Source organism: Pongo abelii, chromosome 1 (assembly GCF_028885655.2).
Source record: "Pongo abelii isolate AG06213 chromosome 1, NHGRI_mPonAbe1-v2.0_pri, whole genome shotgun sequence".
NCBI lineage: Eukaryota > Metazoa > Chordata > Mammalia > Primates > Hominidae > Pongo > Pongo abelii.
In genome coordinates, this window is record NC_071985.2 from 26,867,373 (window position 1) to 26,883,350 (window position 15,978).

Below are 15,978 nucleotides of genomic sequence, written 5' to 3' on the forward strand. Positions count from 1 at the left end.
GTAAAAGACAGTGTACCCACAAATAGCTTGACATGAGCGTCTCATAGGTTTTACTAACACAGTCACCATTGCATCAATTAGTTATCTTCTAGAGCAAAAAAAAAAAAAGCTGAAAAAAAAGTTTAACCATTCATTGAAAATTTAATTTATGGACTTAAGTTACATACACCTGTAAAACAATGGAGATGTTACAGCCTCTTGTTGTCCAGATTTTGTTTTGTAAAATGAAGGAATTGGATCAGTGGTTTCTGAGCACTTCTTTGGCTCTATTTGGATCACCTAGGGCTTTCATTCAAAGTATAAATTCCTTTACTCCACCCCTGTCCTATTGAGTCAGAGTATCTTTTTTTTTTTTTTTTTTTTTGAGATGGAGTCTCACTCACTCTGTCACCCAGGCTGGAGTGCAGTGGCACGATCTCGGCTCCCTGCAAGCTCCGCCTCCCTCCACGACGCCCGGCTAATTTTTTGTATTTTCAGTAGAGACGGGGTTTCACCGTGTTAGCCAGGATGGTCTCGATCTCCTGACCTCGTGATCCGCCTGCCTCAGCCTCCCAAAATCCTGGGATTACAGGCATAAGCCACCGTGCCTGGCCCAGAATATCTATTTTTAACAGGTGTCCTATGTAATTATTGTGTATACTGGTGGTGAGAATAGCTATAATAATCTCAAAGTTTTCTTTTTTTATTTTTCCTTGCTTTTTTTTCCCCGCTGCATTTACCCATCCCTGGTGGTAGGTGATCCAAGACCCAGGTTTTCTTTAAGCTCCCAAATACTACATTGTGATATTCTACAAATGAAATCTTGATATCTCTGAGTTGGGAAGATGAGGATCATTATACCAAATGATAATATGTGTATCATATATAACTATAGCAGTGATAGTATGTGTATCCACATATAACCAATATGTGTGTTCATAGAAATAATTGATTTACAGTTCAGTTTAATTTACTTTGAAGTTGGTATTATCGATGTACTTTAAACTGAGGTTAGAGAAATAGAGATTTGCTCTCATGAAAAAAGAGCTCCAAGTTCTGCCCCCAAAGTTTTGGTGATCTGAGGATAAAATTTTTTTTTTATTAAGATTTGTCCATAGCTAATGAAAATTCTTAAATTGGCATTCTAAATATAGAATAAATGTAGTCAATAGTTGTAGAATTTGATGGGCTCTCAGGAAATATGTAGTTTGTTGCCCTCATTTTGCAGATGATGAAGATGAGGCTGAGACCAATGAGGAAGCCAATATTATTAGAACCCAAATTTTCTGACTTTAATATTCTTTCTTCCATGCCAGTTAAACATTTTATATTAAATATGTATCTTAACTGCCTACTTTCTTTAAACTGCTAAATTAATAATGATGATATTATACTATCTGATATTTTAACAGAAATTTGAAAGGTTAAAACTATTTTATCACATAAGGAAGTAGTATTAATTTTACATGGCAAAGTAGAGTAAAATGTTGACGGTAGTGGTCTCTAGGAAAAGGAATCACAGGTTATTAATGTTGTAATCAGGAAAACAGTATCTTAGACAGAAATTGGTTAAGGCAAAAATTTTACATTTTGGCAGTGATTTCTGCTTTGACAGATTATTTGGAAGCTCGGAAGTGAAATTCTATTTTATCATCCCAAAAGCAACATGGAGACTTTCAATACTTTTGCTGACCGGATGAAAAATATTGGCGTCATGAATTATTTAAAGGTGAGAATATGGGCTTTGTGAATTTACACTTGCAGTATTCTTTTTTTTTTTTTAATTGCTTGTGTCAGTGATAAGGTAGTTAACCTAAAAAATGTGGGACAAGGATAAGACATCTGGATAAATAAGAGAAACTGAAAGAAGACAGCATTATGAGAACCATTTACTTCTTGATTTTCAGGCACCTCCTGTGTTCTCTGACTAAAAATTCCTTTTCTTTGTATATTTCTTTTGGCTGCCAAAACCAGTTATTCAGAGATTGCAGTGGTATGATGATTGGCCAAATTCTAAAACATCTGCTGAAGTCACTTGAGCTTAGAGTTGGTGTTTAGAAAAGGAAAGAGCTAAACAAGTTGGGAATTTAAATATGTGAAAATATTTTAATACTCCTAATATTTAGGTGGAATCTTCACCTCCAAATTCATATATTCTTTTGTAAAAGTCTTATCCAAAAAGATTGAGACATTTTCAAAATATTATATCTCCCTCTCTATGTTTTTGTCTCAAAGAGCACTTTTTCAATACAGGTTTGTAAATGCTTTGCTTTAAAAAAATGTTTTGAGTGTCTGCTTATGTGCCAGATGCTCTTATGATTTTGTTCTCTGGTAGACCAGGTATACTGTGAGTGGAAATTAAATGGGGGCAGTTTACGGTTCTACTTAAGAAAAAGCTTTCTAACTAAACAATTGGAAATGGGAATGGCCTACCCTGATGTGTGCTCTACGTCTCTTTTTTCAGGTCTAAACTGGATAGCCATTTGATTGGGGAGGGAGTGTGAAGTTTAAACTGTTGGTTAGGTCCCTTTTGGCTCATAGAATCTACTCAATTGAAGTAAAGAAACTGAAAGGGAACCTCATTTCTCAATAAGAGTCTGAGAGTGATAATTAGGATAGATAATAAAACATTTTTTTGTTATTAATAATTTTAAAAACACTTATTGCCGCTTACCACGCAATGTGCTAGACATGGTTCTTATAGTAGAGGAAGATCATGTAAATGGAATGAAGTGTTATGGGTACCATAGTAGAAATGCAACATATAGTGAGAAGATGAAGGAGAAAATGGCCAGTTCTCTGGAACTAGAGAGGGTTAGGATTTAATGGGTAGGGGAAATCAGGAAAAGAATGAAAGTGATACTTGAGATAAGTTTGCAAAAGCAATCGGCCATTCACTAGGCAGATTAGGGGAAAGGGCAGCCCTGCATGGCAGGGGTTATAAAGAGTTTAAAAGCCCTACATCCAATAGTTTAGTTACTCTAAAAATCACTTGGGTAGAGGTCGGGGGAAGTAGGCTGGGCCTGTGTGCCATACCCAAGGAACTTGGATTTTAATTCTGTAGTCAGTGGGAGCCATTGAAGGAGTTTAGCAAATGACTAACAAGATGAGATTTCTTTGGTAGCCACTTGAAAGATGGATTGTAGGGAGGCAGGAATGGAGAGGCCAGTTGACAAATTGTTGCAGTACTTTGGCTCTACCCATATGATTCATTGTAGTTCTCATTATTCTCCTCTTTAATGTCTTCCCTTCTTGTAATACTCATTCTTTGTATAATTTTTCTTCCTGCTTCTCCTGTATCAGGGATATACTTTCCTTTCCATCTGAACTGAAGCCATTTTTCAACATCCGTTATTAAGATATTTTCTCTAAGCTTATATAACATGTATAAAATAGTAATATTTGTTGAATGTCTGCTATGAGCCAAACTATTAGGTGATTTGCAAGTATTATCTCATTTAATCTTGAAAACACCCTTCTGAAGGGGCAATAATGTTCCGTAAAACAAATGAGACTCACAAAGAGTGAATAATTTACCCAGGTTTATTTAGTTTTTAAGTGGTGTATGAACCAAGACACTCCATCTTCAAATCCTCTTTTTTTACCACTATATCACACTGTCTTTTGTTTGTAAGTTTACATAATTTAGCTCATATTTACATAGTGTTGTTTCCTATGTCTTACTTCTTTGCCAGATTGTACCCAACATCAAAATTTTCAATGTCATGTTATTTGTATCCTACCAAGGTCTTTGCCCAGCATGTATTATATATTTACTGAGCTTTTTGACTAATGGTTATCTAATGGCTTAAATGGCAGCGTGCCCTTATTATTTTTGCAGATCTCCTTACAACATGCATTATACCTTCTGCATCATGGAATGCTTAAAGATGCTAAGAGAAATCTGAGTGAGGCAGAGACATGGAGACATGGTGAAAATACGTCTTCCCGGGAAATATTAATCAACCTTATTCAGGCCTATAAAGGGCTCTTACAATATTATACCTGGTCTAAAAAGAAGATGGAATTGTCAAAGCTTGGTGAGTAAATACAGGTAAACTTTTTCTTGTGATGAGACTGAGGGGCAGAGGGATCTTAAGGAGTAATCTAGTGATTTCCCTATTGACTTCATCCAGATATTACAGAGAACAGACTTTTTATGGATTTAAAATTCTTGATCCTTTATAATATTTCTGATATATAAAAAGCTTCAGTCATAAATTACATGGTTCATAATTAAGTTCATGATCATTTTAGGTTCATTACTGTTTTGAATGTGATTTAGTCCAGGATAAACACAGCCAGACATTAGAGCAATGGAGACAGGTTTGATTCAGTAACTACTGACAGGAGGAAGAGCTAAGCTCCATTCCAATTACTATGGAGGTGACTTGGGGTTGTAAAGGGTGGGGGTGGGGAGCTTAAAAAGCAGAAGGCAGAACCACCAGTACATTCTTCTGGAGTTTTCCCAGGCAAACATTTCAAGAGGGGCTGGGGTCATCCTGGGGATGTGGCCTTGAGCTGTTAGAAACTATGTTAGTGTCTGTTCAAGTATTTATTGGCCAAGTTTGAGGCCTAGTCCAGAAGAGAGCTCAGAGAAGCCCGGCTGGAGTTTGGTCAAGAAGAAAGTCTTTGCCAATTTCTAAGAAAGGCTACAGATTTTCTTCAGCAGTCATTATTACGTATAATAAACATTTCTTCCTGTGTGCCTAGAATGGAGTTGAATTTACTTGGTAATGTTATTTCTCAGAATAATATGCTTAAAGAATAGGTCAAGATGGTCATTTCATTTTTGTGTAAAGGTATAATGGACAATTTTCTTGATTTATTGACTATACCAGAAGTTGACCATTCAGTTCTCAAACTGATTCCCCTTCTCTTAACCTTCAGTAGTGTTATCATCTTCATTTATGCCCAGATTTGCATTCATTGGAGCTGTATGATTCTTTGCAATTTGCTTGCCTTGTATAGTTTCTCCGTAGGGGATAATCGTAGAGATTAACCTAGTCTCTAGGATTAACCCCTTTCTGTTTTCATTCTCCTCCATATCTTAGTCCTAGTATTTATCACTTCTTGTGTGGTAAGCAGTATTTCCTTATTAACCTTATGTGATAAGTGGTATTTCCTTGGTCTCTGGCATGTAGTTTCACTTTTTTCGATTCCCTTCGCTCTTCTTTCAAGATACTCTGAAATGCTGTCTTCATCACGATAATCTTGTGAGGCCTTTGTAGAGTCTCCTCATCTAGAATGCTCTCTACTCTTCAAGACTCATTGGATCGCTGTCCCAACCCCTCATTCTTACACCTTAAACTTAATATATCAGCTGCATGTTCAGCCTGAATCATTTGGCTATTCATCTCTTGCTTTCTAATTGTGCTAAGTTTTTTCATGTGTATTTTATTAGTCCAGATGTCTTCTCATTTAGACTAATCAGTGTTTGATGTAATATTCCTTTATTTCTTTTGTTAGTCTTGTCATATTTTCTGGTGTAATATTTCTTTTTCAAAAAAGCTTATTCATTGATTAGGTTAGTTTTAAAGTCAATATTTTCTTCTTATACATGGTTAGGTAAAACTCAAGCAAATATCTGATGATTAAAGCTGTTGGAACATCGCATTTGTTATGTTACTCTTGTGGATAGATGATTCAGTACCTTTCCATAGCTGACAGTTCTGTAGCAACAATAGATGATGATGGGATAATATGTAGAGCTCTTAGATGATCATTCACCTCAAGTGTCTATTTAATGAGAAAAAAAGTTAGGACTAGTTCTTTATAACCAAACTCATAGGCACTTACCATGTGAACTTGTACTTGGAGTCAGCTTGGGACTTTCTTGCTGCTCTGTATGGCTCTGTCTTGGTTGGGATCGATGCACTTGGTGACTAGGAACCTCCTTCTATAATAAATTCAAACCCAATTTATACTCAAGGATCTGTCCCTTTCTCTTTGAGACAAGAGTCTTGCTGTCTCTTGCTATCAGGCTGGAGTGCAGTGGTGTGATCACGGCTCATTGCAGCCTCGACCTCCTGGGCTCAAGTGATCCTCCCACCCCAGCCTCCCAAGGACCTGGGACTACAGGTGTGCACCATCAAACCTGACTAATTTTTTTTTTTGTAAAGATGGGGGCTTACTGTGTTGCTCAGGCTGGTCTTGAACCCCTGGGCTCAAGCAATCCTCCTGCCTTGGCCTTCCAAACTGCTGGGATTACAGGCATGAACCACCATGCCCAGCCCTTTTTTTAAAAAAATTTTTTTCCATATCATGTCTTATCTACTTTCCTATCACCTCATTTCTAAGTTCATATTGATATGTATTTAACTGATCCACTGGGAAAAAGATACCAGTGCCTCTGTTTGGTTTGCAGTATCTTGTGCTTCTAATAGCTATTTTTGAAAGACTTGAGTAACTTTCTTTGTAAACCTTTAAGATTGAGAAATAGATACAGAAAAAGCATATAAAACAAATGTGAGATATAATGAATAAATTTAAAATGGACATTCATATAACCACCACCCAGATTAAGGAACACAAAATACTGTCATCCTAACCTAAAAGTTCTCCCTGTGTGCCTTCCTGACTGCATTTCCTCCCATTCTCTCTCAAGAAAATCCCTGTCCTGACTTATGGTAATCACTCCCTTGTTTTTCTTTATACTCTTTCCACTCATGTATACATTTGTAAACAACGTGATTTAGTTTTGCCTATATCCGAATACTATATTTGGAGTCATACTGTATATATTCTTTTAGGCCTTGCATATTTTGTTCAAAATCAGTTTTAAGATAATACATATTATTGGATGTAGCTCTAATTTATTCATTTTTACGGTTATAAAATATTTTATTTTATGATAGTCACACTATTCCATTACTGATGGCCATTTAGGTTATTGTTTTGGGCTATTATAAATCTGCTTTGAAATTAACCCCTATTAATTTCTGTATACTGGTGCACATAAGTATGCATTTCTAGGAGTAGAATTGTCATAGAATATGTTTTGTGCATCTTTAACTTTAGTACATAATATACTAAACTCTTTCCAAAAAGGTTACCAATTTGTACTTTACTGACAATCTGATTAGAGTTTTCTTTTGTTTGTATTCTCCTCAACATTTGTTATTGTCAGAGTTTTCATATCAGCCAATTTGTTGGGTGTAGTGATCTCCCATGTTTTTTTTTCTTTATAGCTTTATTGAGAATTAAGATATAATTCACATACCATACAAAGTCACCCATTTAAAATAATACAACTCAGTGGTTTTTAGTATATTCATAGAGTTGTAACCATCACTACAAACATCAGTACAATTTTACAATTTGTACTTCACTGACAATCTGATTAGAGTTTTCTTTCGTTTGTATTCTCCTCAGCATTTGTTATTGTCAGAGTTTTCATATCAGCCAATTTGTTGGGTGTAGTGATCTCCCATGGTTTTTTTTCTTTATAGCTTTATTGAGAATTAAGACATAATTCACATACCATACAAATTCACCCATTTAAAATAATACAACTCAGTGGTTTTTAGTATATTCATAGAGTTGTAACCATCACTACAATTTTAGAATATTTTCATGACCCTAAAAAGAAACCCTGTACTCTCCATTTCTCCCCATCTCTCCAGTCCTAGGCAACCACTAATCTGCTTTCTGCCTCTAGAGATTTGCCTGTTCTGGACATTTCATATGAACGGAATCATGCAGTATGTGGTCTTCTTTTACTTAGTATAATGTTTTTTTTTTTTTCCCTAACAGAAAATTTTGACAAAGAAAGCATAATGTTTTTAATGTTATAGCGTGTGATGGTACTTCATTTCTATTATTGAATAGAATTCCAATGTTTGTATATACCACATCTTAGATATTCATTCATCAGTTGATGGACAACTAGATTGTTTCTACTTTTGGCTATTTCGAATAACATTGCTGTGAACATTTATGTACAAGTTTTTGTATGGACATGTGTTTTTATTTCTCTTGAGTATATACCTAAGAGGGAAATTGCTTGGTCGTATAACTCTAAGTTTATCCTTTTTAAGAACCACTGGACTGTCTTCCAAAGCAACTGCACTATTTTATATCCCCAGTAGCAGTGTATGAGGGTACGAATTTCTCCACATCCTCACCAACACTTGTCATTATCTGTCTATTCCATTATAGTCATCCTGGTGGGTGTGAAGTGGCATCTTGGAGTTTTGATTTGCATTTTCCTAGGGGTTAATGATGTTGAGCATCTTTTCGTGTGCTTATGGGCCATTTGTGTATCATTTTCGGAGAAATTTTTATTCAGATCTTTTGCTCATATTTTAATTGAATTACCTGCTTTTAGATTATTGAGTTGTAAGAGTTCTTTAGTTGTTCTAGACAGAATTCTCTTATCAGATACATCAGATTCATGACTTGGAAATATTTTCACCTTTTCTGTGTGTTTTCACTATCTTTTAATTTTATTTTACTATTATTATTTTTTGAGATAGAGTCTCACTCTGTCACCCAGGCTGGAGTGCAGTGGCGCAATCTCAGCTCACTGCAACCTCTGGCTCCCAGGTTCAAGTGATTCTCCTGCCTCAGCCTCCCGAGTAGGTGGGATTACAGGCGCCTGCCACCATGCCCGGCTAATTTTTGTATTTTTAGTAGAGATGGGGTTTCACCATGTTGGCCAGGCTGGTCTTGAGCTCCTGACCTCAAGTGATCTGCCCACCTCGGCCTCCCAAAGTGTTAGAATTACAGGTGTGAACCACTGCACCTGGCCTTCTTTTCACTATCTTGATGGTGTCCTTTGAAGCATAAAATGTTTCATTTGATGAGGTTTAATTTAACTGTTTTTTATTTTGTTGCTTGTGGTTTTGGTATCACATCTAAGAAGCTATTGCCTACTCCATGGTCACAAAGATTTTCACTTCTGAGAGTTTTAAAGTTTTAGCTCTTACATTTTGGCCTTTGATTTATTTTGAGTTAATTTTTATGAAGTGGGTAGGGGCCCAACTTCATTATTTTGTATATGGATATCCAGTTGTTGTAGCATTTATTGAAAAGTCTATTATTTTCCTACTGAATTGTCATGGCACCCTTATTGAAAATTAGTTAGCAGCCGGGAGCAGTGGCCACGCCTGTAATCCTAGCACTTTGGGAGGCCAAGACAGGTAGATCTCATGAGCCCTCAGGAGTTCAAAACCAGCCTGGGCAACATGGTAAAACTGCATCTCTACAAAAAATACAAAAATTAGCTGAGTGTGGTGGTGTGTGCCTGTAGTCCTGGCTACTTGGGTGGCTGAGGTGAGAGGTTCACTTGAGCCCAGGAGGTAGAGTGAGGCTGCAGTGAGCTGAAATCATGCCATTGCAGTCCAGCCTGGGAGACAGAGTAAGGCCCTGTCTTAACACACACACACAAAACAAAATTAGTTACCTATAAATGTAGAGGTTTACTTCTGGACTCTAAATCTTCCATTGATCTACATATGTCTCTCCTGCCAATATCACACAGTCTTGATTACTACAGCTTTGTAGTAATTTTTTTTTTTTTTTTTTTTGAGACTGAGTCTTGCTGTGTTGCCCACGCTGGAGTGCAGTGGCATGATCTCAGCTCACTGCAGTCTGCGTCTTCCAGGTTCAAGCAATTCTTGTGCCTCAGCCTCCCGAGTAGCTGGGACTACAGGCGTGCACCACCACGCCCAGCTAATTTTTTTGTATTTTTAGTAGAGATGGGGTTTCACCTTGTTGGTCAGGCTGGTCTCGAACTCCTGACCTCAGGTAATCCACCCACATCGGCCTCCCAAAGTGCTGGGATTATAGGTGTGAGCCACCATGCCTGGCCATAGTCATAGAGTACATTCTCCAACTTTGTCCTTTTTAAACATTCTTTGTTCTTCGTTGGTCCCTTGCATTTTCATTTGAATTATAGAATTAGCCAGTCAACTTAGGCAAAAAGGCCAACTGAGTTTTTGATAGGAATTATATGTATCTGTAGATCAACTTGATAATAGTAAGTCTTTCAACTGAACACAGAGTGTGTTTTCATTCATTTAGCTCTTTAAAATTTTTTTTTCAACAGTATCACTTTCAGAGTAAAATTTTGCATCTCTTTTGTAAAATTTATGCCCATTTTGTTACTTTTGATGCTTTTGCAAATGGCATTGTTTTCCTAATTTTATCTTCTGATTGTTCATTGCAAGTGTATAGACATACAGTTGATTATTGTGTATTGATCTTGTACTCTGCAACCTTTGTGAACTCATTTATTAGTTCAGTAAATTTTTAGTGGGTTCCTAGGATTTTTCTGTGTACAACACCATGTCATGTACAAATAGAGATAGTTTTACTTCTTCCTTTCCAATCTTGGATATCTTTTTGTTATGTTCTTGCTTAATTGTCCTGGCTGGAACCACCAATATAATGGACAAAAGTAGTGAGAAAAGACATTTTTGTCTTATTCCTGATTTTAGGGGGAAAGCATGCAATCTTTTATCATTCAGTTCAATGTTAGCTATGAGTTTTTCATGGATGCCCTTTATCAGATTGAGGAAGTTCCTTCTATTCCTACATTGTTGAGTCTTTTTATCATGAAGGGTTATTGTGTTTTTTAAGATGCTTTTTCTGCATCTATTGTGATGATCATGCGGTTTTGGTCCTGTATTCTTTTGATTTGGTTTAGATCAATAGATCTCTATTTTATTATTTGCATTAATTGATTTTCAGATGTTAAGCCAACCTTGCATTCCTAGTATAGATCCCACTTGGACATGATGTATAATGCTTTTTATATGTTGCTGGACTCAGTTTGCTTGTATTTTGTTAAAGATTTTTGCAGCTATATTCATAAGAGATACTGATCTGTAGTTTTATTGTATTGTCTTTGGTTTTGGTATCATGGTAATACTGGCTTAGAATAAGTTAGGAAGTATTCTTTTCTGTCCTTTTTTGGGAGAATTTGTGAAGAATTAGTATTTTCCTTTAAATATTTGTTGGAATTTACAATTGTAGCTATCAGGAACTGAGTTTTTCTTGCGGATAGTTTTTTAAATTACTAATTTAACAGAAGTCCTCAATGTTTAATGAATGTTAAAAGATCTTTTATCTTTGGGCAGATAAGGATGATTATGCTTACAATGCAGTAGCCCAGGATGTGTTCAACCACAGCTGGAAGACATCTGCAAATATTTCTGCATTGATTAAAATTCCTGGAGTTTGGGACCCTTTTGTGAAGAGTTATGTAGAAGTAAGTAGAATTTTCATAAAATTTATTGGTTTTATTTTGTCAAAAGCCTATACAAAGACTGCATGCCTAATCTTTATTGATCAGAAAGAATCTAATGGAAAAAATTATTTAAAAGAAAACAAAAATATGGTGTCTCTTTTTTGGTCTGAATTTGTTTATTTTCACCACTGTATAACTCATCGTGGCCAAGTATCTATAAAATAAATAGCAGTATAGTTGTAAATGTTAATTCAATCTTATTCTTGTTGAGCTTAAAAGAAACGCAGTAAGATACCTTATGATTTGGTGGGATATAGAAGGAAAGAGGACAAAAATCTGAAAAAGTGGGTCATTGTATATGAGGTGAAGAATGATGGCTTTTTGGAAGTTTGTAAGAATGTCCTGTCATCCCAGCGTCATTGTAAAAGGACTGAGGGCCTTGGTGCTAGGCACTAGGAATAAATCTTCAAAATAATTTGCTTTGTGAAAGTTAATGAGTGGCAAGTTGATAATTGTGTTGTCAGAAGATAATCTCCAAAATCATAACCTGGAAATTCCTGTGTAAGGATGGGAACAGGATGAAAGGAATTACAATTCTCATGCACTCCTTTTGTGGCTGCAGTAATGTAGGGCACTGAGGTTAGTTGCATCACATTTTCAAGCATTAGTGTTCCCTGCTTTGAGGACTCTTATTTTTTATAGGAAGAGAATTTATGTTGAGGTTGCTGCATTTTTTATTAGTAGTAACAAAATACAGGGAAAAAATGAGAACCCTGTCAGTTTTGTGATTTTTAAAAAAAACCCATCGGTAAACTTATGCTGTGTATTATCTTTCGTATAGCTGTCTTACAGAATTCAGCTAAGATATTATGATTTATTTTATATAGATGCTGGAATTCTATGGGGATCGAGATGGAGCCCAAGAGGTACTCACCAATTATGCATATGATGAAAAGTTTCCATCAAATCCAAATGCCCATATCTACTTATACAACTTCCTAAAGAGACAGAAGGCACCAAGATCAAAATTGATAAGTGTGCTTAAGGTATAGAATTTTTATCTCAATGTTTGACCAGGGTTGGGAATCTACATTAAAACATTCTTAGGCCATTGCTTTCTAACTTTTATGGCATCCACAGAAAATTACAATAATGTACAGTACACTGAGATAAACAGAGAAAGTTGGCTCCAGCTGCCATCTCCGTGTATGTATCATCCACACTATCCCCTGCTGCCTGGGTGAGACTGAGGAGAGAGGATCGGAAGTCTTGTACAACCCTGGTTGGAATACTCTGCACTGATATTTTTTGAAAATCAACTTTATTGAAATTTAATTTTCAGAGGGTAAACACACTTATTTTAAATATATGCTTGAATGCATTACATTCATGAACCACCATGGTAATCATGATATAGAACATTTCTGTCGCCCCCAGAATGCCTTTCATTTCCCTTTGCAGCCAGTCTGTCCCCACACCCATGGCCCCAGACAATCACTGATCTGCTTATTGTCACTATAGATTAATTTTTATCTCTTCTAGAATTTCATATAAATGGACTCTTATGTAGTCATTTTAATCTGGCTTCTCTTGCTCAGCATAACGTATTTGAGATTCATCCATGTTATTGTGTATATTAGTAATTTGTTCCTTATTACTGCTGAATAGTATTTTTATACATTCACTTCTTGATGGACATTTGGGTAATTTTTACTTTTTGGCTATTGTGAATGATGCTGCTGAGAACATTCATGTACGAGATTGTGTATACAGATATATTTTCATGTTTCTTGGGTAGCTACCTGAGAGAGGAGTTGCTGCCTAAGAGTAGTAAGGAAAGTATATGCTTAACTTCCTAAGAAACTGCCCAACTATTTTTTGAAGTGACTGTACCATTGACATTCACACAGCAATATGAAAATTCAGTTTCTCCACATCTGTGCCAACACTTGGTATTGGAGGTCTTTTGAATAATAGCCGCTTGTGGGTGTATATAGTGGTGTCCCATGTGGCATTAAATTGTATTTCTCTAATGACTAATGATGTTGAGCATCTTTTAATATGTCTATTGGCCATTCATATATCTTCTTTTGTCATGTGTCCAACTACTTAGTCTATTTTTGGGGGGATCAATTGTCTTACTGATTTGGAAATTTTTATATAATCTGGATGTAAGTCCTTTATGAAGAATATTAATTATGAATATTTTCTCTCTGTGCCTTGCCTTTTGGTTTCCTTAATAGTATCTTTCAAAGAGTAGAAACTTCTAATTTTGATGTTCAGTTTGTACATTTTTTTTTTTCTTCTATGGTTAGTGCTTTTTGTCTAAGAAATCTTTGCCTATCTCAAGATAATGAAGAGTCTCTTCTCTTTTTTTTTTTTTTTTTCTAGATGTGTTATATAGTTTTATGTTTAGGTCATGGTAGATTTTTAGCTATTTTTTTGTGGGTAGTGTGCAGCAAAGGTCAAGGTTCATTTTTTCCCATATGGTTGTTCCAGCATTATATTGAAGACTCTCCTTTCTGCATTTAGTACATTTGGAACTTTGTTGAAAACCAGTAGGCTGTATATGAAGTCTGTTGTGTTCTAGTGATGTATATTTCCACATCGATATATGAAAATTCAGTATCTCCACATCCTTGCCAATACTTCGTATTGTAGGTCTTTTAAATTTGAGTTATTGCCATTCTAGTGGGTGTGTAGTAATATCTCATGTGGCCTTAATATGATTACTGTAGCTTTGTAGCAAGTCTTGGAATTATATCATGAAAGTCATACGAATTTGTTCTTTTTCAAAATTGCTTTTGGCTTTTCTAGGTTCTTTAACTTTCCATGTATATTGTATAATCAACTTACCTGTTGCTACAAAAAGGTCTTGCTGAGGTTTTGAATCTATAGATCAGTTTGAGAGAATTGACATCTCAACAGTATTGAGGTTTCCAAAGTGTAAACATGGCATGTCTCTCCATTTATTTAGGTTTGTAATTTCTCTCTGAACTGTTTTGTAGTTTTTAGTGTATGTATTTTGTTAAATTTGTCCCTAAGTGTTTCATGGGGTGGTTGTATATAATATTGCTTAACATTTTAAATTGTGGGAAAATATATACAAAAATAAATGTTACCATTTTGATCATTTTTAAAGCACATAATTTAGTGGCATTAAGTACATTCATTCACAGTTTTGTGCAACCACCATCACTATTTCCAGAATGTTTTCATTATCCGAAGTAGAAACTATTCATTAAACAATAACTCCTCATTGCCCGCTCCTCCCAGCCCCTGAAAACATCTATACTAATTTCCATCTTTGTGAATTTGATTATTCTAGGTACCTCATATAAGTGGAATCATATAACATTTGTCCTTTTGTGTCTTGCTGATTTCACTTAGCATAATGTTTTCAAGGTTCATCCATGGTGTAGCATGTATCAGAATGGCCATCTTTATTTAAGGCTGAATAATATTCCATTTTATGTACCTACAACATTTTGCTTATCCATTTTTTGGTAGACATTTGGATTGTGTTTGTTGTTTGGCTGTTATAAGTAATGCTGCTCTAAAGATTAGTGTACAGGTATTTGTTGGAGTCGCTGCTTTCACTTCTTTTGGGTGTATACTTAGGAGTGAAATTGCTGGATTATATGGTAATTCTTTTAACTTTTTGAGGAATTGTCAAACTGTTTTCTACAGCAGCTACGCTATTTTACATTCCCACCAACAATTCCACATCCTGGCTAACAGTTTCTATTCTCCATCCCCTTTTTTGATCATTGATATCCTAGTAGAGGGATCCCCAACCCCTGGGTCATGGACCGGTATCTGTTTGTGGCCTGTTAGGAACCAGGCCACACAGCAGAAGGTGAGCGTCAGGCAAGTGAGCATTACCTGAGGTCTGCCTCCTGTCAGATCAGCGGTGGCATTAGATTCTCATAGGAGCCCGGACCGTATTGTGAACTGCACTTGCGAGGGATCTAAGTTGTGTGCTCCTTATGAGAATTTAATGCCTAATGATCTGTAACTGTCTCCCATCACCCCCAGATGGGATCATCCAGTTGCAGGAAAACAAGGGCTCCCACTGATTCTACATTATGGTGAGTTGTGTAATTATTTCATTATATATTATAATGTAATAATATAAAGTGCGCAATAAATGTAAAGTGCATAAATAATGCAATCCCAAAACCATCCTCGACCCTCACCCTGGTTCGTGGAAAAATTGTCTTCCACAAAACCAGTACCTGGTGCCAGAAAGGTTGGGGACCACTATCCTAGTGGGTGTGAAGTGGTATCTGTGTCTCATTGTGGTTCTGGTTTGCATTTGCCTAGTGTCTAGTGATGTGTATCTTTTCATGTGCTTATTGGCCATTTGTTTATCATCTTTGGCAAATGTCTATTCAAGTCTTCTGCCCTTTTATGAATTGGGTTGTTTGGTTTTTGTTAAATTATAGGAATTCTTTGTATATTTTGTGTTCAGTTTTTAATATGGCATTTTAGAGGTGAAAGACAAAGGTCCTTTCAACCTAAAGAAATGATAGAGAAAAGTTCTTATCTCTGTTTTCTTTTAAAAGGCCTATTATCTTTATACTTTTGTGATCAAAATTGGCATTATCAAACCTTCAGATGTGGAAACTACATTTTATAAATTTTTCAACAGGCTTTGTTTTACTAAACAATCCTTTGCTGCTGTTGTTGTTGTTTGAAACAGGGTCTCACTCTGTTGCCCAAGCTGGAGTGCAGTGGCATGATTACATGAGGCTCACTGTAGCCTCCACTTCCCTGGCTCAGGTGATCCTGCCACCTCAGCC

The 15,978-nt window shown here is 36.0% G+C and overlaps 1 protein-coding gene across 4 annotated transcripts in view; it reads left to right on the forward strand.

Moving 5' to 3' along the window:
• TAF1A (TATA-box binding protein associated factor, RNA polymerase I subunit A) overlaps positions 1-15,978 on the forward strand; it is a 31,788-nt gene that overhangs the window by 8,358 nt on the left and 7,452 nt on the right. For 2 of the 4 annotated variants that reach the window (XM_054520003.2, XM_024239470.3), the window contains exons 4-7: positions 1,595-1,708; positions 3,821-4,019; positions 11,064-11,194; positions 12,061-12,219. In XM_054520003.2, the coding sequence (XP_054375978.1) occupies positions 1,595-1,708; positions 3,821-4,019; positions 11,064-11,194; positions 12,061-12,219 (603 nt within the window). Of the gene's footprint in view, positions 1-1,576; positions 1,709-3,820; positions 4,020-11,063; positions 11,195-12,060; positions 12,220-15,978 lie in introns of all 4 variants that reach the window. The other 2 variants (XM_054520010.2, XM_054520007.2) reach the window with 1 other exon arrangement.